General features: G+C 48.2%; 1 protein-coding gene across 1 annotated transcript in view; it reads left to right on the top strand.

The window, feature by feature from the left end:
• The window catches only part of OXCT1 (3-oxoacid CoA-transferase 1), a 96,617-nt gene that overhangs the window by 21,792 nt on the left and 52,255 nt on the right, over positions 1-22,570 (top strand). The window contains exons 10-13 of the mRNA XM_069745910.1: positions 8,305-8,399; positions 8,555-8,603; positions 9,990-10,062; positions 10,152-10,227. Coding sequence (XP_069602011.1) covers positions 8,305-8,399; positions 8,555-8,603; positions 9,990-10,062; positions 10,152-10,227 — 293 coding nt within the window. The remainder of the gene's footprint in view (positions 1-8,304; positions 8,400-8,554; positions 8,604-9,989; positions 10,063-10,151; positions 10,228-22,570) is intronic.

Here is a 22,570-nt window from a genome sequence, read left to right as displayed (position 1 = left end):
ATTATATTTTTAATTTTTATTATTTTTTTTTTTTGCTAGTCCCTTTTGTTGGACCCTTGGGAATAGCCCAAAGCTGTACCCCACAAATGTGTAGGCCATGGTTCCCGCTATGGGGCTCCCGTGATGATGACATAGAGCAACCTGGGAAGGCGTTGTAGACTGAAATCCATATAGACGGAAAGAATTGTATGGACCAAGCTTAGGCGCAAGCTCGCTCTGTACATGGCGGACGCCGGCTGTATAACACAGCAGGCACCTACGGCTGGTGTGATCTAACATCAGTCCCAGCCGAGCAACGCCATAGATGCTCCATCTAAAAGCGCACATCTGACAGCACGCTGCGTGGATCCATTAGTCTGCAGTCACATAGAGTGACTGCTCACTTTCATGAAAAATGTGGACAATCCCTTTAAGTCGCACAATGGGAGCTGGACACGTCATTGCTTGATCTCAGATACAATGCACTGGAATACTTCTGTATTGTACCAGTGTTTAGAGTAATAGTGCCGCCTCCTACTGCTCAGACCCTGTGTAATAGTGCCGCCTCCTAGTGCTCACACTCGGTGTAATAGTGCCGCCTCCTAGTGCTCACACCTGGTGTAATAGTGCTGCATCCTAGTGCTCACACCCGGTGTAATAGTGCCGCCTCCTAGTGCTCACACCTGGTGTAATAGTGCTGCATCCTAGTGCTCACACCCTGTGTAATAGTGCCGCCTCCTAGTGCTCACAAATGGTGTAATAGTGCTGTCTCCTAGTGCTCACACATAGTGTAATAGTGCTGCCTCCTAGTGTTCAGACTCGGTGTAATAATGCCGCCTCCTAGTGCTCAGATTCGGTCTAATAGTGCTGCCTCCTAGTACTCACACCAAAGTAATAGTGGCGCCTCCTAGTGCTCACACTCTGTGTAATAGTGCCACCTCCTACTGCTCAGACCCGGTGTAATAGTGCCGCCTCCTAGTGCTCAGACCTGGTGTAATAGTGCTGCCTCCTAGTACTCACACCCAAGGTAATAGTGCCGCCTCCTAGTGCTCACACTCGGTGTAATAGTGCTGTCTCCTAGTGCTCAGACCCGGTGTAATAGTGCCGCCTCCTAGTGCTCACACCCGGTGTAATAGTGCCGCCTCCTAGTGCTCACACTCGGTGTACTAGTGCCGCCTCCTAGTGCTCACACCTGGTGTACTAGTGCCGCCTCCTAGTGCTCAGACCCGGTGTAATAGTGCTACCTCCTAGTGCTCACTCCAGGTGTGATAGTGCCGCCTCCTAGTGATCACACCCGGTGTAATAGTGCCGCCTCCTAGTGCTCACACCCGGTGTAATAGTGCTGCCTCCTAGTGCTCCGACCTGGTGTAATAGTGCCGCCTCCTAGTGCTCACACCCGGTGTAATAGTGCCGCCCCCTAGTGCTCACATCCTGTGTAATAGTGCCGCCTCCTAGTGCTCCGACCTGGTGTAATAGTGCTGCCTCCTAGTGCTCACACCCGGTGTAATAGTGCTGCCTCCTAGTGCTCACTTCAGGTGTGATAGTGCCGCCTCCTAGTGATCACACCCGGTGTAATAGTGCTGCCTCCTAGTGCTCACACCCGGTGTAATAGTGCTGCCTCCTAGTGCTCACACCCGGTGTAATAGTGCCGCCCCCTAGTGCTCACATCCTGTGTAATAGTGCCGCCTCCTAGTGCTCCGACCTGGTGTAATAGTGCCGCCTCCTAGTGCTCACACCCGGTGTAATAGTGCCGCCTCCTAGTGCTCACATCCTGTGTAATAGTGCCGCCTCCTAGTGCTCCGACCTGGTGTAATAGTGCTGCCTCCTAGTGCTCACACCCGGTGTAATAGTGCTGCCTCCTAGTGCTCACTTCAGGTGTGATAGTGCCGCCTCCTAGTGATCACACCCGGTGTAATAGTGCTGCCTCCTAGTGCTCACACCCGGTGTAATAGTGCTGCCTCCTAGTGCTCAGACCCTGTGGAATAGTGCCGCCTCCTAGTGCTCAGACCCTGTGGAATAGTGCTGCCTCCTAGTGCTCAGACCCTGTGGAATAGTGCCGCCTCATAGTGCTCACACCCAGTGTAATAGTGCTGCCTCCTAGTGCTCAGACGTGGTGTAATAGTGCTGCCTCCTAGTGCTCACACCTGATGCAATAGTGCCGCCTCCTAGTGCTCACACCTGATGCAATAGTGCCGCCTCCTAGTGCTCACACCCAGTGTTATAATGCCGCTTCCTAATGCTCACACCCGGTGTAATAGTGCCGCCTCCTAGTGCTCAGACTCGGTGTAATAGTGCCGCCTCCTAGTGCTCACACCCAGTGTAATAGTGCCGCCTCCTAGTGCTCACACCCAGTGTAATAGTGCCGCCTCCTAGTTCTCAACACCTGGTGTAATAGTGCCGCCTCGTAGTGCTCAGACCCGCTGTAATAGTGCCGCCTCCTAGTGCTCACACTCGGTGTAATAGTGCCGCCTCCTAGTGCTCACACATGGTGTAATAGTGCTGTCTCTTAGTGCTCACACATGGTGTAATAGTGCTGTCTCCTAGTGCTCACACATAGTGTAATAGTGCCGCCTCCTAGTGCTCACACTCGGTGTAATAATGCCGCCTCCTAGTGCTCAGACTCGGTCTAATAGTGCTACCTCCTAGTGCTCAGACTCGGTCTAATAGTGCTGCCACCTAGTACTCACACCAAAGTAATAGTGGCGCCTCCTAGTGCTCACACTCTGTGTAATAGTGCCGCCTCCTACTGCTCAGACCCGGTGTAATAGTGCCGCCTCCTAGTGCTCAGACCTGGTGTAATAGTGCTGCCTCCTAGTACTCACACCCAAGGTAATAGTGCCGCCTCCTAGTGCTCACACTCGGTGTAATAGTGCTGTCTCCTAGTGCTCAGACCCGGTGTAATAGTGCCGCCTCCTAGTGCTCACACCTGGTGTACTAGTGCCGCCTCCTAGTGCTCACACCTGGTGTACTAGTGCCGCCTCCTAGTGCTCAGACCCGGTGTGATAGTGCCGCCTCCTAGTGATCACACCCGGTGTAATAGTGCTGCCTCCTAGTGCTCAGACCTGGTGTAATAGTGCCGCCTCCTAGTGCTCACACTCGGTGTAATAATGCCGCCTCCTAGTGCTCAGACTCGGTCTAATAGTGCTACCTCCTAGTGCTCAGACTCGGTCTAATAGTGCTGCCTCCTAGTACTCACACCAAAGTAATAGTGCCGCCTCCTAGTGCTCACACTCAGTGTAATAGTGCTGTCTCCTAGTGCTCAGACCCGGTGTAATAGTGCCGCCTCCTAGTGCTCACACCCGGTGTAATAGTGCCGCCTCCTAGTGCTCACACCTGGTGTACTAGTGCCGCCTCCTAGTGCTCACACTCGGTGTACTAGTGCCGCCTCCTAGTGCTCACACCTGGTGTACTAGTGCCGCCTCCTAGTGCTCAGACCCGGTGTGATAGTGCCGCCTCCTAGTGATCACACCCGGTGTGATAGTGCTGCCTCCTAGTGCTCAGACCTGGTGTAATAGTGCCGCCTCCTAGTGCTCACACCCGGTGTAATAGTGCCGCCCCCTAGTGCTCACACCCTGTGTAATAGTGCTGCCTCCTAGTGCTCACACCCGGTGTAATAGTGCTGCCTCCTAGTGCTCACTTCAGGCGTGATAGTGCCGCCTCCTAGTGATCACACCCGCTGTAATAGTGCTGCCTCCTAGTGCTCACACCCGGTGTAATAGTGCTGCCTCCTAGTGCTCACACCCGATGTAATAGTGCTGCCTCCTAGTGCTCACACCCAGTGTTATAATGCCGCTTCCTAATGCTCACACCCGGTGTAATAGTGCCGCCTCCTAGTGCTCACACCCAGTGTAATAGTGCCGCCTCCTAGTGCTCACACCCAGTGTAATAGTGCCGCCTCCTAGTTCTCAACACCTGGTGTAATAGTGCCGCCTCGTAGTGCTCAGACCCGCTGTAATAGTGCCGCCTCCTAGTGCTCACACTCAGTGTAATAGTGCTACCTCCTAGTGCTCACACTCGGTGTAATAGTGCTACCTCCTAGTGCTCACACTCGGTGTAATAGTGCCGCCTCCTAGTGCTCACACCCGGTGTAATAGTGCCGCCTCCTATTTCTCACACCTGGTGTAATAGTGCTGCCTCCGGTGTAATGGTGCCGCCTCCTAGTGATCACACCCTGTGTAATAGTGCTGCCTCCTAGTGATCACTCCAGGTGTAATGGTGCTGCCTCCTAGTGCTCACACCTGATGCAATAGTGCCGCCTCCTATTTCTCACACCCTGTGTAATAGTGCTGCCTCCTAGTGATCACTCCAGGTGTAATGGTGCTGCCTCCTAGTGCTCACACCTGATGCGATAGTGCCGCCTCCTAGTGCTCACACCCGGTGTAATAGTGCCGCCTCCTAGTGTTCAGACTCGGTGTAATAGTGCCGCCTCCTAGTGCTCACACCCAGTGTTATAATGCCGCTTCCTAATGCTCACACCCGGTGTAATAGTGCCGCCTCCTAGTGCTCAGACTCGGTGTAATAGTGCCGCCTCCTAGTGCTCACACCCAGTGTAATAGTGCCGCCTCCTAGTGCTCACACCCAGTGTAATAGTGCCGCCTCCTAGTTCTCAACACCTGGTGTAATAGTGCCGCCTCGTAGTGCTCAGACCCGCTGTAATAGTGCCGCCTCCTAGTGCTCACACTCGGTGTAATAGTGCCGCCTCCTAGTGCTCACACATGGTGTAATAGTGCTGTCTCTTAGTGCTCACACATGGTGTAATAGTGCTGTCTCCTAGTGCTCACACATAGTGTAATAGTGCCGCCTCCTAGTGCTCACACTCGGTGTAATAATGCCGCCTCCTAGTGCTCAGACTCGGTCTAATAGTGCTACCTCCTAGTGCTCAGACTCGGTCTAATAGTGCTGCCACCTAGTACTCACACCAAAGTAATAGTGGCGCCTCCTAGTGCTCACACTCTGTGTAATAGTGCCGCCTCCTACTGCTCAGACCCGGTGTAATAGTGCCGCCTCCTAGTGCTCAGACCTGGTGTAATAGTGCTGCCTCCTAGTACTCACACCCAAGGTAATAGTGCCGCCTCCTAGTGCTCACACTCGGTGTAATAGTGCTGTCTCCTAGTGCTCAGACCCGGTGTAATAGTGCCGCCTCCTAGTGCTCACACCTGGTGTACTAGTGCCGCCTCCTAGTGCTCACACCTGGTGTACTAGTGCCGCCTCCTAGTGCTCAGACCCGGTGTGATAGTGCCGCCTCCTAGTGATCACACCCGGTGTAATAGTGCTGCCTCCTAGTGCTCAGACCTGGTGTAATAGTGCCGCCTCCTAGTGCTCACACTCGGTGTAATAATGCCGCCTCCTAGTGCTCAGACTCGGTCTAATAGTGCTACCTCCTAGTGCTCAGACTCGGTCTAATAGTGCTGCCTCCTAGTACTCACACCAAAGTAATAGTGCCGCCTCCTAGTGCTCACACTCAGTGTAATAGTGCTGTCTCCTAGTGCTCAGACCCGGTGTAATAGTGCCGCCTCCTAGTGCTCACACCCGGTGTAATAGTGCCGCCTCCTAGTGCTCACACCTGGTGTACTAGTGCCGCCTCCTAGTGCTCACACTCGGTGTACTAGTGCCGCCTCCTAGTGCTCACACCTGGTGTACTAGTGCCGCCTCCTAGTGCTCAGACCCGGTGTGATAGTGCCGCCTCCTAGTGATCACACCCGGTGTGATAGTGCTGCCTCCTAGTGCTCAGACCTGGTGTAATAGTGCCGCCTCCTAGTGCTCACACCCGGTGTAATAGTGCCGCCCCCTAGTGCTCACACCCTGTGTAATAGTGCTGCCTCCTAGTGCTCACACCCGGTGTAATAGTGCTGCCTCCTAGTGCTCACTTCAGGCGTGATAGTGCCGCCTCCTAGTGATCACACCCGCTGTAATAGTGCTGCCTCCTAGTGCTCACACCCGGTGTAATAGTGCTGCCTCCTAGTGCTCACACCCGATGTAATAGTGCTGCCTCCTAGTGCTCACACCCAGTGTTATAATGCCGCTTCCTAATGCTCACACCCGGTGTAATAGTGCCGCCTCCTAGTGCTCACACCCAGTGTAATAGTGCCGCCTCCTAGTGCTCACACCCAGTGTAATAGTGCCGCCTCCTAGTTCTCAACACCTGGTGTAATAGTGCCGCCTCGTAGTGCTCAGACCCGCTGTAATAGTGCCGCCTCCTAGTGCTCACACTCAGTGTAATAGTGCTACCTCCTAGTGCTCACACTCGGTGTAATAGTGCTACCTCCTAGTGCTCACACTCGGTGTAATAGTGCCGCCTCCTAGTGCTCACACCCGGTGTAATAGTGCCGCCTCCTATTTCTCACACCTGGTGTAATAGTGCTGCCTCCGGTGTAATGGTGCCGCCTCCTAGTGATCACACCCTGTGTAATAGTGCTGCCTCCTAGTGATCACTCCAGGTGTAATGGTGCTGCCTCCTAGTGCTCACACCTGATGCAATAGTGCCGCCTCCTATTTCTCACACCCTGTGTAATAGTGCTGCCTCCTAGTGATCACTCCAGGTGTAATGGTGCTGCCTCCTAGTGCTCACACCTGATGCGATAGTGCCGCCTCCTAGTGCTCACACCCGGTGTAATAGTGCCGCCTCCTAGTGTTCAGACTCGGTGTAATAGTGCCGCCTCCTAGTGCTCACACTCGGTGAAATAGTGCCGCTTCCTAGTGCTCAACACCTGGTGTAATAGTGCCGCCTCGTAGTGCTCACACCCAGTGTAATAGTGCCGCCTCCTAGTGCTCAACACCTGGTGTAATAGTGCCGCCTCGTAGTGCTCAGACCCGCTGTAATAGTGCCGCCTCCTAGTGCTCACACTCGGTGTAATAGTGCCGCCTCCTAGTTCTCACACCTGGAGTAATAGTGCTGCCTCCTAGTGCTCACACCCAGTGTAATAGTGCTGCCTCCTAGTGCTCACTACAGGTGTAATAGTGCTGCCTCCTAGTGCTCACACCTGGAGTAATAGTGGCGCCTCCTAGTGCTCACACCCGGTGTAATAGTGCCGCCTCCTAGTGCTCACACCCGGTGTAATAGTGCCGCCTCCTAGTGCTCACACCCAGTGTAATAGTGCTGCCTCCTAGTGCTCACTACAGGTGTAATAGTGCCGCCTCCTAGTGCTCACACCTGGTGTAATAGTGCCGCCTCCTAGTGCTCACACCCGGTGTAATAGTGCTGCCTCCTAGTGCTCACACCCAGTGTAATAGTGCTGCCTCCTAGTGCTCACAACCGGTGTAATAGTGCCGCCTCCTAGTGCACAGACCCGGTGTAATAGTGCCGCCTCCTAGTGCTCACACTCGGTGTAATAGTGCCGCCTCCTAGTGCTCACAACCGGTGTAATAGTGCCGCCTCTTAGTACACTAGTGCTGCCTCCTAGTGCTCACACCTGGTGTAATAGTGCTGCCTCCTAGTGCTCAGACCCGGTGTAATAGTGCTGCCTCCTAGTGCTCACGCCTGGTGTAATAGTGCCGCCTCCTAGTGCTCACACCCGGTGTAATAGTGCCGCCTCCTAGTGCTCACACCCGGTGTAATAGTGCCGCCTCCTAGTGCTCACACCCGGTGTAATAGTGCTGCCTCCTAGTGCTCACGCCTGGTGTAATAGTGCTGCCTCCTAGTGCTCAGACCCGGTGTAATAGTGCTGCCTCCTAGTGCTCACGCCTGGTGTAATAGTGCCGCCTCCTAGTGCTCACACATGGTGTAATAGTGCCGCCTCCTAGTGCTCACACATGGTGTAATAGTGCCGCCTCCTAGTGCTCACACATGGTGTAATAGTGCCGCCTCCTAGTGCTCACACATGGTGTAATGGTGTAATAGTGCTGCCTCCTAGTGCTCACACATGGTGTAATAGTGCCGCCTCCTAGTGCACAGACCCGGTGTAATAGTGCCGCCTCCTAGTGCTCACACCCGGTGTAATAGTGCCGCCTCCTAGTGCTCACACATGGTGTAATAGTGCCGCCTCCTAGTGCACAGACCCGGTGTAATAGTGCTGCCTCCTAGTGCTCACACCCGGTGTAATAGTGCCGCCTCCTAGTGCTCACACATGGTGTAATAGTGCCGCCTCCTAGTGCTCACACCCGGTGTAATAGTGCCGCCTCCTAGTGCTCACACATGGTGTAATAGTGCCGCCTCCTAGTGCACAGACCCGGACCCGGTGTAATATTGCCGCCTCCTAGTGCTCGGACCGGTGCCTCCATCGCATGGACTGCTTATTGCTCCTCTCCGGGGAATGCCCACATTTATCGGAAGCCATTTATATTGTCATTGTGTTGTTACTGATTCCTCCTTCACTACCGAAATTTCAGCAAATCTGGGGATTGGAATTCCGAATCTGGCGAGTAACTTCATCAAGAAGGACATCACCGTTCACCTGCAGAGTGAAAATGGCGTCCTGGGCCTGGTGCGTCACACCGTTATTATTTATTGTACATGTCGGCAAAGTCGCCGAACCCACATGATGGATTGCAGGGAAACTTGTTACCTCTCTGCTGTACCCACAAAGCTGCAAGTTAGAATTTAACAGACTGGACACTAAATGTGCACATATATTCCCAGGGCCCGTACCCCACGAAAGATGAAGTGGATCCCGATCTTATCAATGCAGGTATGGATGATTCAGGTTACTAAAGTGAGTGCAGCTCTGGAGTATAATACAGGATGTAATTCAGGATCAGTAATGTAATGTATGTACACAGTGACTGCACCAGCAGAATGGTGAGTGCAGCTCTGGAGTATAATACAGGATGTAACTCAGGATCAGTAATGTAATGTATGTACACAGTGATTGCACCAGCAGAATTGTGAGTGCAGCTCTGGAGTATAATACAGGATGTAACTCAGGATCAGTAATGTATGTACACAGTGACTGCACCAGCAGAATACTGAGTGCAGCTCTGGAGTATAATACAGGATGTAACTCCGGATCAGTAATGTAATGTATGTACACAGTGACTGCACCAGCAGAATAGTGAGTGCAGCTCTGGAGTATAATACAGGATGTAACACAGGATCAGTAATGTAATGTATGTACACAGTGACTGCACCAGCAGAATGGTGAGTGCAGCTCTGGGGTATAATACAGGAGGTAACTCAGGATCAGTAATGTATGTACACAGTGACTGCACAAGCAGAATAGTGAGCGCAGCTCTGGGGTATAATACAGGATGTAACTCAGGATCAGTAATGTAATGTATGTACACAGTGACTGCACCAGCAGAATAGTGAGCGCAGCTCTGGAGTATAATACAGGATGTAACTCAGGATCAGTAATGTAATGTATGTACACAGTGACTGCACCAGCAGAATAGTGAGTGCAGCTCTGGAGTATAATGCAGGATGTAACTCAGGATCAGTAATGTAATGTATGTACACAGTGACTGCACCAGCAGAATAGTGAGTGCAGCTCTGGAGTATAATGCAGGATGTAACTCAGGATCAGTAATGTAATGTATGTACACAGTGACTGCACCAGCAGAATAGTGAGTGCAGCTCTGGAGTATAATACAGGATGTAACTCAGGATCAGTAATGTAATGTATGTACACAGTGACTACACCAGCAGAATAGTGAGTGCAGCTCTGGGGTATAATACAGGAGGTAACTCAGGATCAGTAATGTAATGTATGTACACAGTGACTGCACAAGCAGAATAGTGAGCGCAGCTCTGGGGTATAATACAAGATGTAACTCAGGATCAGTAATGTAATGTATGTACACAGTGACTGCACCAGCAGAATAGTGAGTGCAGCTCTGGAGTATAATACAGGATGTAACGCAGGATCAGTAATGTATTGTATGTACACAGTGACTGCACCAGCAGAATAGTGAGTGCAGCTCTGGGGTATAATACAGGAGGTAACTCAGGATCAGTAATGTAATGTATGTACACAGTGACTGCACCAGCAGAATAGTGAGTGCAGCTCTGGAGTAGGATACAGGATGGGTAATGACTTGTATGATTGCTGTGGCCTATACGCCGCCCTTTCTTTTAGGTAAAGAGACAGTGACTGTTCTTCCAGGAGCCGCGTACTTCAGCAGTGACGACTCCTTTGCCATGATTAGAGGGTGAGTCGTCTGTTCCCATGCTGCCTGCCCTCGCTTAGTATACAGTAAGGAGCGAAGTTTCTAATTTTCCTCCTGTGTTTCCCACATAGGGGACATGTGGATTTGACGATGTTGGGCGCCATGCAGGTGTCGAAATACGGAGATCTGGCGAATTGGATGATTCCTGTAAGTACCGCTCACGCTCTGGTGTTCGTGTGTAGTTGCAGTGTGTGGTGGATACGCCGTGTGTGTCCGCTCCTGATTACCGGACTGTTGTCCCGTACACGCTCCGTAAAGCAAATCGGCAGCTGAGATTGACCCGCGGTGCAGATTTCATACACAGCGTTTCACCCTTCCCAATGTGGAGGGGGAGCCCATGGCAGTCCCTTCCATGCTTATTGCTGTGCTTTGTCACGGATCTGCAGAAAACCTTTAGGTGTGAACAGATTTTTATCTTCTATTCCCGTCTTTCATCTTGGTCTTGGCTACCTTGACTTTGCGATCTGTTAAGTTGCACCAATTCCCAACAATTATCATTTAAATGGTTACTCCCATCTCCATGTCCCACTCCGACCACTGGAACTATAAACCTATTTGGTCTGCAAAAGCCCGATCTGTAATAATAGAAAATCAATTAATCCGAGCGGTAAATGCCAGAATTGTCGTATTTTAATTGCCACAATCATGCTAAAAAAAAAAGCGATCAAAATAAGTCATATATCCTATAGTGGTGCCAATATAATCTATAGCCTGTCCTGCAAACAACTTGCCCTGAATCAGGTCCATCAAGACAAAAATTAAAAGTTCGGAGTCTTGAAAAATGGAGAAGAGCGGCTGTCAGACATAGGGAAACCGAGATAACATGTGCAGACTAAGGACTCGGCAGGAGAGATTCAGATTCCGAACCAGTGAGTCCAATTCTAATGTGTTACTGGGTTCCCAGAAGAGCTTGGTTTCCTCTGTCGTACTTCTTCTGGGGATAAAAAATTCACCTTTGTGTTATCATCGCCCTAAAACGATGAAGTTCTTAAATACTTAGGTTCCTTCTGCCATGTGTTTTTTTTAATACTTATAAAATATCTATAATAAATAGACTCGAAAACATCAAGTAAACCCGACTCGCGTTTCGCCATTGCGGCTTCTTCTGAGGCTTACCTAGATTTGATCTCCACTTCATATTTATACCAGCCATCTATGTCCACCAACGATTTTTCTGTATCTGAAATAGATTCCTTAAATTATCTCTATCTTTACTCTGACAGCACAAACACCTCATGATAGAATAAAAACGTATCATTGAATGATGACAATTTTAAATAATTAGAGCCATGTGAAATTAGGCTCACGTGGAACCAAATCAAACAGACAAAAAACAAATTTTCATAATAAAACCAAGAAAAAATGACAAGTTTATAAAAACGCATGGTATAAAAACAGAATAAAACATCTAAACTGCCATAAAAAAATTACTTTTTTTCCTGCCTGATTCATTTCAAGCGTTTTTTTTTGTCATTTTTTTTAATGCATTTAATTGTTATTTTTTTTATCTATTTATTTTTTTGCCCAAGTGATTTGATTCAAAACAAGCTAAATTTCAATTAGCTATAATAATTTTTTAGCTTGTCACCTTAGAAAAAAAATAGAAAAAAAACGTATCATGAAATGTTTGTGTTCAGACAGAAAAAACATAGATGTCATTTAGTGAATATTTTTTTACATAGAAATATTTTTCTTTATGTATAATAATAATAATATGAGGTGGAGTTCATAGCTTAGCCAAGCCCCAGAAGAAGCCGCACTGGTGAAACGCAAGTTGGGATTTACATGATGTTTTATGAATTTTTGTTAGTAAAATAAACCACTTTGTTTCACAGGACTTCACAATTGTTGGGATTTTTGGACTTTGCTCTTAATAATAGTTCCAGAGTGATAAAGCAAAGCTGAATAATTTTATCCCCAGAAGAAGAAAGATAGAACAAAGTATAACCTGTTATGGGAATCCAGCAACACCTTGAATGCTGAATCTCTTTAGCAAAGTCCTTAGTCTGCGCAGGACGCTATTTTATTTCTGCAGTTTACCTTTGTGTGTGTAACCGGCTGCATTTGCATTTTTTTTCTGCGACTTGGGAGAAGAGTGGTGACTTGTTTTTGTTGGACAGATTCGGACGTTTGGGTTTTCCATGTCTATGCAAATGGCAGAGGTGTTTCCAATAGGTACTTTTATTGTACTTAAAAAAAGATCCATTAAAAACAGAATCTAAATCCTCAAAAAAAAAAAACACTTCTGTTTCGCCAATGTGGCTTCTTCTGGGGCTTGGCAAAGCCTTGGACTCCACTTCTCCCCAACAGATGTATAAAAAGATTTTTCTGTATCTAAAAATATATTCACTAAGTTACATTTATCTTTAGTCTATCTCAACCCAGACTCCTGATGATAAAATAAAAATGTATCAATGAATGATGAATGAAGCTGAAAAATAATTATAGCCAGGTGAAAGCACAATTTACAAAACGATAAATACTGTTTATAAAAATCTAAACCATATTTCCAGGTCACCACCTGACAGGATCATGGAGGACGTCCTTCTTATCCATAGTCGGACAGGAAACCACGAGAGTTTAAAAGGACCCTCCCCCTACCACCCTTCAGTGTTTTTCCTGTCCCACTGTGGATAGGAACGACGAGAGATCCGTCCGTCCCATGCAGAGGGTGAGGATCGGGGGTGCTCGGCCTCTTCCTTCCCACTACAAGACTCTGCTTTGCTGACACCCGAGTAATAGGGTCCCTCAGCAGCACCAGTGTAGCCTGCTCCTGGTTTCAGGGTCACTTCCCCCTGGGGGGGGGGGCTCTTGACCCTTGACGAGGCCCCAGATGTACCTATGATGAAGACGCCTCTGTAAGGTGCACCCTTAACAAGAGGATCCAGGAGGAGTGAAGTGCCGCAGGTCATCGAAGAGAACGCGGTCCGGTGTGTCTGTAGGATCCAGGAGCGCGGTGGCCCCGTGCGCTCGCTACCGCGTGCGTCACTTCCAGGTTGCGGCTGACGCGCATGTCACTTCCGGGTCGCATGGGGCAGCTTCTTCGTCCCTCCTACTCCTCGGTGCATCAGGAGGGTCCGGGACAGGTGGCGGCAACGAGTCTCCATCAGGACCGGAGGTGGACTTATTCGCGGTCAAGACGAAACGCGAAGGTCAAAACTTTTTACTCGCTGAACCTTCAGGAAAACCTTGTGGGAGTAGACGGTCTCTCTGTCGTGGAGCAGGGGTCTGTTATATGCTTTCCCCCCCTCTCACATTGATCCCAAGAATCCTCAGGAAAATATACGAGGACAGAGCTCAGATCATTCTAGTGGTTCCTTACTGGCCCAAAAGGAGCTGGTTCCCCTTACTGAAAAAGTTGTCGGTAGAAGAACCCTTTCTCCTTCCAAAAAGAAGAGACTTACTCCTCCAGGGTCCGGTTCTTCATCAAAACCCAGAGAGCCTCCAATTAGCAGCTTGGATCCTGAACGCCAGATCCTGAAAGCGAAAGGGCTCTCGGAAGGAGTCATCTCCATTCTTCAAGCAAGTAGGAAGCCGGTAACTTCCGCAATTTATTTAAAAACATGGAAAAAAATTCTGCAGTTTCTGTAGAGACACAACAGTTGATGTTGACCATCCTGACATTCCCAAAATGCTTGATTTTTTTACAACAGGGATTTAAGAAAGGTCTTAAACCGAGTACTCTGAGGGTACTTGGACCCTCAGTGTATTCTACGATTCTTCCTTGGCTTCCCACCCTTGGATAGGTCGATTCTCGAGAGCAGTTCAAAGGTTAAGACCCTTAATTAGGAAAACTGTCCCCCTTTGGGATCTTAACTTGGCCCTTCACGAGTTGTCCAAAGGTCCGTTTGATCTAGCAGAAGATATAGAGATTGCTAATCTTTCTCTCAAAACCGCCTTTCTAGTAGCCATCACGTCGGCTAAAAGATTGGGGGAACTTCAGGCCCTGTCCACTCAAAACCCCTATTTACAGGTATTTGGTGATAGACTGGTCTTAAGACTTGATCCGGGGTTTCTTCCTAAGGTCTCAGATTCAAATATAAATCAGGAGGCAGTGCTTCCATCATTTTGCCAGCTTCCTAAAAACCAGAAAGAGAAGTTTTACCATAACTTGGATGTTAGTGAGACCGTACTTAAGTACTTGGAGGCAACTAGGGCATGGAGACAGGCTAATAATCTGTTAATCCTTTTTAGAGGTCCTAATAAATGGAGAAAAGCATCAAAATCTACCATTGCGAGATGGATTAGGTCCACCATTAGCCTAGCTTATCAGGCACAGGGAAAGGGTCCCCTGGACAGTCTTAAAGCTCGTTCATCCAGAGCTAGCAGAGAAAGGGGGTGCTTCGGCAGATCAGATCTGCAGGGCGGCATCCTGGTCTAGTCTCAGTACCTTCTCTAAACACTACAAACTAGATGTAATGTCATCTCAGCTAGCCTTTGGCAGGAAGGTGCTTCAGGCAGTAGTCCCACCCTGGGACCAAAAATCTACTTTGGACATGGTGCTGTCATGTGGTGACCTGGAAAACGGTAATTAGACTTACCGGTAATTGTATTTCCAGGAATCCATCCTGACAGCACTATTAGTTCCCTTCCTATTACAAAAACACTGGATACTTATGTGAAGTAACATTTGTATAATGATTGTGTGTGTTCAAATAAAATTTTTGCATCCATCCAGAGGTGTTACTTAGGAAAATCACTGAAGGGTGGAAGGGGGAGGGTCCTTTTAAACTCTTGTGGTTTCCTGTCCCACTATGGATAAGAAGGACGTCCTCCATGGTGCTGTCAGGATGGATTCCTGGAAATACAATTACCGGTAAGTCTAATTACCATTTTTAGCGGCGTTTTTTTCCCATTACTTTTCACCTTGATACCATTAAAAAAAAAGTAAAACTTACAAATATAAAAATGACCTGAAAATGATTCCCCTCGAATCATGAAAGTACTAAAAAAAAATTTTGAATAACCAAAGTAGAAAATTTTAGACCATTTAAAATCACAGATAAGGGAAAAAAATAAAGTAGAATGTGCTTGCTCTGGGGTTGCCGTGGTAGTGAATGGATTTTCTGTCATGGGACCGTCTGTTAACAACTTGCTACCATGGAAACCCCAGAGTGAGCGGGCTTTGAGTACATCAATGCTGCACTAGTGTCTGTTACTTCTCTAAATATCGTATATTAATTATAAACACTATCCCTTGTAAATTCTGTAATTTCCTTTGACCCACTGTACTCTGGAAAGGAAAGACCAGGAAAGGGTTAGCAGGTCTGTGTGTGGCGGGGGCCGGAGCTGATAGAGCAACTGCCACTACTCCAATATCTGGTGCCGGTGGTTAGCATCAAGGGACGTACCTGTGACCCTCTCAGGGAAGGTCATGTAGCGACTGAGGAAAACATAACTGTGCTGCTCGCCCCACGGCGCCAGTCATGGGGTCACTCACTCTGGGGTCCGTCATGGGCTGTGAGCTGACACGACATTAACGACTGAGCACAAGAAACACTTAAAGAGGATAACGGAAGGATCACTGGACAGCGGCAAGACGGCGGCAGGCATCTCCTGCAAAACTATGTAATATAAAAAAATTTCATTTTTGGAGATATTTCTAATTTTGAATCTTTCTGTTGGTGGCCATATTTTAGAACACACTTCCTGTACTGTCTGTATAGAGGGGGCCATATTGGAGCACACACTTCCCTCCTGTATTGTCTGTATAGAGGAGGCCATATTGGACTTCCCTCCTGTATTGTCTGTATAGAGGAGGCCATATTGGAGCACACACTTCCCTCCTGTATTGTCTGTATAGAGGAGGCCATATTGGACTTCCCTCCTGTATTGTCTGTATAGAGGCGGCCATATTGGAGCACACACTTCCCTCCTGTATTGTCTGTATAGAGGAGGCCATATTGGAGCACACACTTCCCTCCTGTATTGTCTGTATAGAGTCGGCCATATTGGAGCACACACTTCCCTCCTGTATTGTCTGTATAGAGGAGGCCATATTGGAGCACACACTTCCTGTATTGTCTGTATAGAGGATGCCATATTGGAGCACACACTTCCTGTATTGTCTGTATAGAGGAGGCCATATTGGAGCACACACTTCCCTCCTGTATTGTCTGTATAGAGGAGGCCATATTGGAGCATACACTTCCATCCTGTATTGTCTGTATAGAGGAGGCCATATTGGAGCACACACTCCCCTCCTGTATTGTCTGTATAGAGGAGGCCATATTGGAGCACACACTTCCCTCCTGTATTGTCTGTATAGAGGAGGCCATATTGGAGCACACATTTCCCTCCTGTATTGTCTGTATAGAGGAGGCCATATTGGAGCACACATTTCCCTCCTGTATTGTCTGTATAGAGGAGGCCATATTGGAGCGCACACTTCCCCCCTGTATTGTCTGTATAGAGGAGGCCATATTGGAGCACATACTTCCCTCCTGTATTGTCTGTATAGAGGAGGCCATATTGGAGCACACACTTCTCCCCTGTATTGTCTGTATATAGGAGGCCATATTGGAGCACACACTTCCCCCCTGTATTGTCTGTATAGAGGAGGCCATATTGGAGCACACACTTCCCTCCTGTATTGTCTGTATAGAGGAGGCCATATTGGAGCACACGTTTCCCTCCTGTATTGTCTGTATAGAGGAGGCCATATTGGAGCACACACTTCCTGTATTGTCTGTATAGAGGAGGCCATATTGGAGCACATACTTCCCTCCTGTATTGTCTGTATAGAGGAGGCCATATTGGAGCACACACTTCCCCCCTGTATTGTCTGTATAGAGGAGGCCATATTGGAGCACACACTTCCCTCCTGTATTGTCTGTATAGAGGAGGCCATATTGGAGCACACACTTCCTGTATTGTCTGTATAGAGGAGGCCATATTGGAGCACACACTTCCCTCCTGTATTGTCTGTATAGAGGATGCCATATTGGAGCACACACTTCCTGTATTGTCTGTATAGAGGAGGCCATATTGGATCACACACTTCCCTCCTGTATTGTCTGTATAGAGGAGGCCATATTGGAGCACACACTTCCTGTATTGTCTGTATAGAGGATGCCATATTGGAGCACACACTTCCTGTATTGTCTGTATAGAGGGGGCCATATTGGAGCACACATTTCCCTCCTGTATTGTCTGTATAGAGGAGGCCATATTGGAGCAGACACTTCCCTCCTGTATTGTTTGTATAGAGGAGGCCATATTGGAACACACACTTCCCTCCTGTATTGTCTGTATAGAGGAGGCCATATTGGAGCACACACTTCCCTCCTGTATTGTCTGTATAGAGGAGGCCATATTGGAGCACACATTTCCCTCCTGTATTGTCTGTATAGAGGAGGCCATATTGGAGCACACATTTCCCTCCTGTATTGTCTGTATAGAGGAGGCCATATTGGAGCACACACTTCCCTCCTGTATTGTCTGTATAGAGGAGGCCATATTGGAGCACACACTTCCCCCCTGTATTGTCTGTATAGAGGAGGCCATATTGGAGCACACACTTCCCTCCTGTATTGTCTGTATAGAGGAGGCCATATTGGATCACACACTTACCTCCTGTATTGTCTGTATAGAGGAGGCCATATTGGAGCACACACTTCCTGTATTGTCTGTATAGAGGAGGCCATATTGGAGCACACACTTCCCTCCTGTATTGTCTGTATAGAGGAGGCCATATTGGAGCGCACACTTCCTGTATTGTCTGTATAGAGGAGGCCATATTGGATCACACACTTCCCTCCTGTATTGTCTGTATAGAGGAGGCCATATTGGAGCACACACTTCCTGTATTGTCTGTATAGAGGAGGCCATATTGGAGCACACACTTCCTGTATTGTCTGTATAGAGGGGGCCATATTGGAGCACACATTTCCCTCCTGTATTGTCTGTATAGAGGAGGCCATATTGGAGCAGACACTTCCCTCCTGTATTGTTTGTATAGAGGAGGCCATATTGGAACACACACTTCCTGTATTGTCAGTATAGAGGAGGCCGTATTGGAGCACACACTTCCTTCCTGTATTGTCTGTATAGAGGAGGGCATATTCGAGCACACACTTACTTCCTGTATTGTCTATAGAGGAGGCCATATTGGAGCACACACTTCCCTCCTGTATTGTCTGTATAGAGGAGGCCATATTGGAGCACACACTTCCTTCCTGTATTGTCTGTATAGAGGTGGCCATATTGGAGCACACACTTCCCTCCTGTATTGTCTGTATAGAAGAGGCCATATTGGAGCACACACTTCCCTCCTGTATTGTCTGTATAGAGGAGGCCATATTGGAGCACACACTTCCTTCCTGTATTGTCTGTATAGAGGAGGCCATATTGGAGCACACACTTCCTTCCTGTATTGTCTGTATAGAGGAGGCCATATTGGAGCACACACTTCCTTCCTGTATTGTCTGTATAGAGGTGGCCATATTGGAGCACACACTTCCCTCCTGTATTGTCTGTATAGAAGAGGCCATATTGGAGCACACACTTCCTGTATTGTCTATATAGAGGAGGCCATATTGGACCACACACTTCCCTCCTGTATTGTCTGTATAGAGGCAGCCATATTGGAGCACACACTTCCCTCCTGTATTGTCTGTATAGAGGCGGCCATATTGGAGCACACACTTCCCTCCTGTATTGTCTGTATAGAGGAGGCCATATTGGAGCACACACTTCCCTCCTGTATTGTCTGTATAGAGGAGGCCATATTGGAGCACACACTTCCCTCCTGTATTGTCTGTATAGAGGAGGCCATATTGGAGCACACACCTCCCTCCTGTATTGTCTGTATGGAGGAGGCCATATTGGAGCACACACTTCCCTCCTGTATTGTCTGTATAGAGGAGGCCATATTGGAGCACACACTTCCCTCCTGTATTGTCTGTATAGAGGAGGCCATATTGGAGCACACACTTCCCTCCTGTATTGTCTGTATAGAGGAGGCCATATTGGAGCACACACTTCCCTCCTGTATTGTCTGTATAGAGGAGGCCATATTGGAGCACACACTTCCCTCCTGTATAGTCTGTATAGAGGAGGCCATATTGGAGCACACACTTCCCTCCTGTATTGTCTGTATAGAGGAGGCCATATTGGAGCACACACTTCCTCTATTGTCTATATAGAGGAGGCCATATTGGAGCACACACTTCCTCTATTGTCTATATAGAGGAGGCCATATTGGAGCACACACTTCCCTCCTGTATTGTCTGTATAGAGGAGGCCATATTGGAGCACACACTTCCCTCCTGTATTGTCTGTATAGAGGAGGCCATATTGGAGCACACACTTCTCTCCTGTATTGTCTGTATAGAGGTGGCCATATTGGAGCACACACTTCCCTCCTGTATTGTCTGTATAGAGTCGGCCATATTGGAGCACACACTTCCTGTATTGTCTGTATAGAGGAGGCCATATTGGAGCACACACTTCCCCCCTGTATTGTCTGTATAGAGGAGGCCATATTGGAGCACACACTTCCCTCCTGTATTGTCTGTATAGAGGAGGCCATATTGGATCACACACTTCCCTCCTGTATTGTCTGTATAGAGGAGGCCATATTGGAGCACACACTTCCTGTATTGTCTGTATAGAGGAGGCCATATTGGAGCACACACTTCCCTCCTGTATTGTCTGTATAGAGGATGCCATATTGGAGCACACACTTCCTGTATTGTCTGTATAGAGGAGGCCATATTGGATCACACACTTCCCTCCTGTATTGTCTGTATAGAGGAGGCCATATTGGAGCACACACTTCCTGTATTGTCTGTATAGAGGATGCCATATTGGAGCACACACTTCCTGTATTGTCTGTATAGAGGGGGCCATATTGGAGCACACATTTCCCTCCTGTATTGTCTGTATAGAGGAGGCCATATTGGAGCAGACACTTCCTTCCTGTATTGTTTGTATAGAGGAGGCCATATTGGAACACACACTTCCCTCCTGTATTGTCTGTATAGAGGAGGCCATATTGGAGCACACACTTCCCTCCTGTATTGTCTGTATAGAGGAGGCCATATTAGAGCACACATTTCCCTCCTGTATTGTCTGTATAGAGGAGGCCATATTGGAGCACACATTTCCCTCCTGTATTGTCTGTATAGAGGAGGCCATATTGGAGCGCACACTTCCCCCCTGTATTGTCTGTATAGAGGAGGCCATATTGGAGCACACACTTCCCCCCTGTATTGTCTGTATAGAGGAGGCCATATTGGAGCACACACTTCCCTCCTGTATTGTCTGTATAGAGGAGGCCATATTGGAGCACACACTTCCCCCCTGTATTGTCTGTATAGAGGAGGCCATATTGGAGCACATACTTCCCTCCTGTATTGTCTGTATAGAGGAGGCCATATTGGAGCACACACTTCCCCCCTGTATTGTCTGTATAGAGGAGGCCATATTGGAGCACACACTTCCCTCCTGTATTGTCTGTATAGAGGAGGCCATATTGGAGCACACACTTCCTGTATTGTCTGTATAGAGGAGGCCATATTGGAGCACACACTTCCCTCCTGTATTGTCTGTATAGAGGAGGCCATATTGGAGCGCACACTTCCTGTATTGTCTGTATAGAGGATGCCATATTGGAGCACACACTTCCTGTATTGTCTGTATAGAGGAGGCCATATTGGATCACACACTTCCCTCCTGTATTGTCTGTATAGAGGAGGCCATATTGGAGCACACACTTCCTGTATTGTCTGTATAGAGGAGGCCATATTGGAGCACACACTTCCTGTATTGTCTGTATAGAGGGGGCCATATTGGAGCACACATTTCCCTCCTGTATTGTCTGTATAGAGGAGGCCATATTGGAGCAGACACTTCCCTCCTGTATTGTTTGTATAGAGGAGGCCATATTGGAACACACACTTCCTGTATTGTCAGTATAGAGGAGGCCGTATTGGAGCACACACTTCCTTCCTGTATTGTCTGTATAGAGGAGGGCATATTCGAGCACACACTTACTTCCTGTATTGTCTATAGAGGAGGCCATATTGGAGCACACACTTCCCTCCTGTATTGTCTGTATAGAGGAGGCCATATTGGAGCACACACTTCCTTCCTGTATTGTCTGTATAGAGGTGGCCATATTGGAGCACACACTTCCCTCCTGTATTGTCTGTATAGAAGAGGCCATATTGGAGCACACACTTCCTGTATTGTCTGTATAGAGGCGGCCATATTGGAGCACACACTTCCCTCCTGTATTGTCTGTATAGAGGAGGCCATATTGGAGCACACACTTCCTTCCTGTATTGTCTGTATAGAGGTGGCCATATTGGAGCACACACTTCCCTCCTGTATTGTCTGTATAGAAGAGGCCATATTGGAGCACACACTTCCTGTATTGTCTGTATAGAGGAGGCCATATTGGACCACACACTTCCCTCCTGTATTGTCTGTATAGAGGCAGCCATATTGGAGCACACACTTCCCTCCTGTATTGTCTGTATAGAGGCGGCCATATTGGAGCACACACTTCCCTCCTGTATTGTCTGTATAGAGGAGGCCATATTGGAGCACACACTGCTCTCCTGTATTGTCTGTATAGAGGGGGCCATATTGGAGCACACACTTCCCTCCTGTATTGTCTGTATAGAGGAGGCCATATTGGAGCACACACTTCCCTCCTGTATTGTCTGTATAGAGGAGGCCATATTGGAGCACACACCTCCCTCCTGTATTGTCTGTATGGAGGAGGCCATATTGGAGCACACACTTCCCTCCTGTATTGTCTGTATAGAGGAGGCCATATTGGAGCACACACTTCCCTCCTGTATTGTCTGTATAGAGGAGGCCATATTGGAGCACACACTTCCCTCCTGTATTGTCTGTATAGAGGAGGCCATATTGGAGCACACACTTCCCTCCTGTATTGTCTGTATAGAGGAGGCCATATTGGAGCACACACTTCCCTCCTGTATAGTCTGTATAGAGGAGGCCATATTGGAGCACACACTTCCCTCCTGTATTGTCTGTATAGAGGAGGCCATATTGGAGCACACACTTCCTCTATTGTCTATATAGAGGAGGCCATATTGGAGCACACACTTCCTCTATTGTCTATATAGAGGAGGCCATATTGGAGCACACACTTCCCTCCTGTATTGTCTGTATAGAGGAGGCCATATTGGAGCACACACTTCCCTCCTGTATTGTCTGTATAGAGGAGGCCATATTGGAGCACACACTTCTCTCCTGTATTGTCTGTATAGAGGTGGCCATATTGGAGCACACACTTCCCTCCTGTATTGTCTGTATAGAGTCGGCCATATTGGAGCACACACTTCCTGTATTGTCTGTATAGAGGAGGCCATATTGGAGCACACACTTCCCTCCTGTATTGTCTGTATAGAGGAGGCCATATTGGAGCACACACTTCCCTCCTGTATTGTCTGTATAGAGGAGGCCATATTGGAGCACACACTTCCCCCTGTATTGTCTGTATAGGGGAGGC

Source organism: Ranitomeya imitator, chromosome 1 (genome assembly GCF_032444005.1).
Source record: "Ranitomeya imitator isolate aRanImi1 chromosome 1, aRanImi1.pri, whole genome shotgun sequence".
In the NCBI taxonomy this organism is placed as follows: domain Eukaryota; kingdom Metazoa; phylum Chordata; class Amphibia; order Anura; family Dendrobatidae; genus Ranitomeya; species Ranitomeya imitator.
This window is presented reverse-complemented; position numbering and strand designations above follow the sequence as displayed.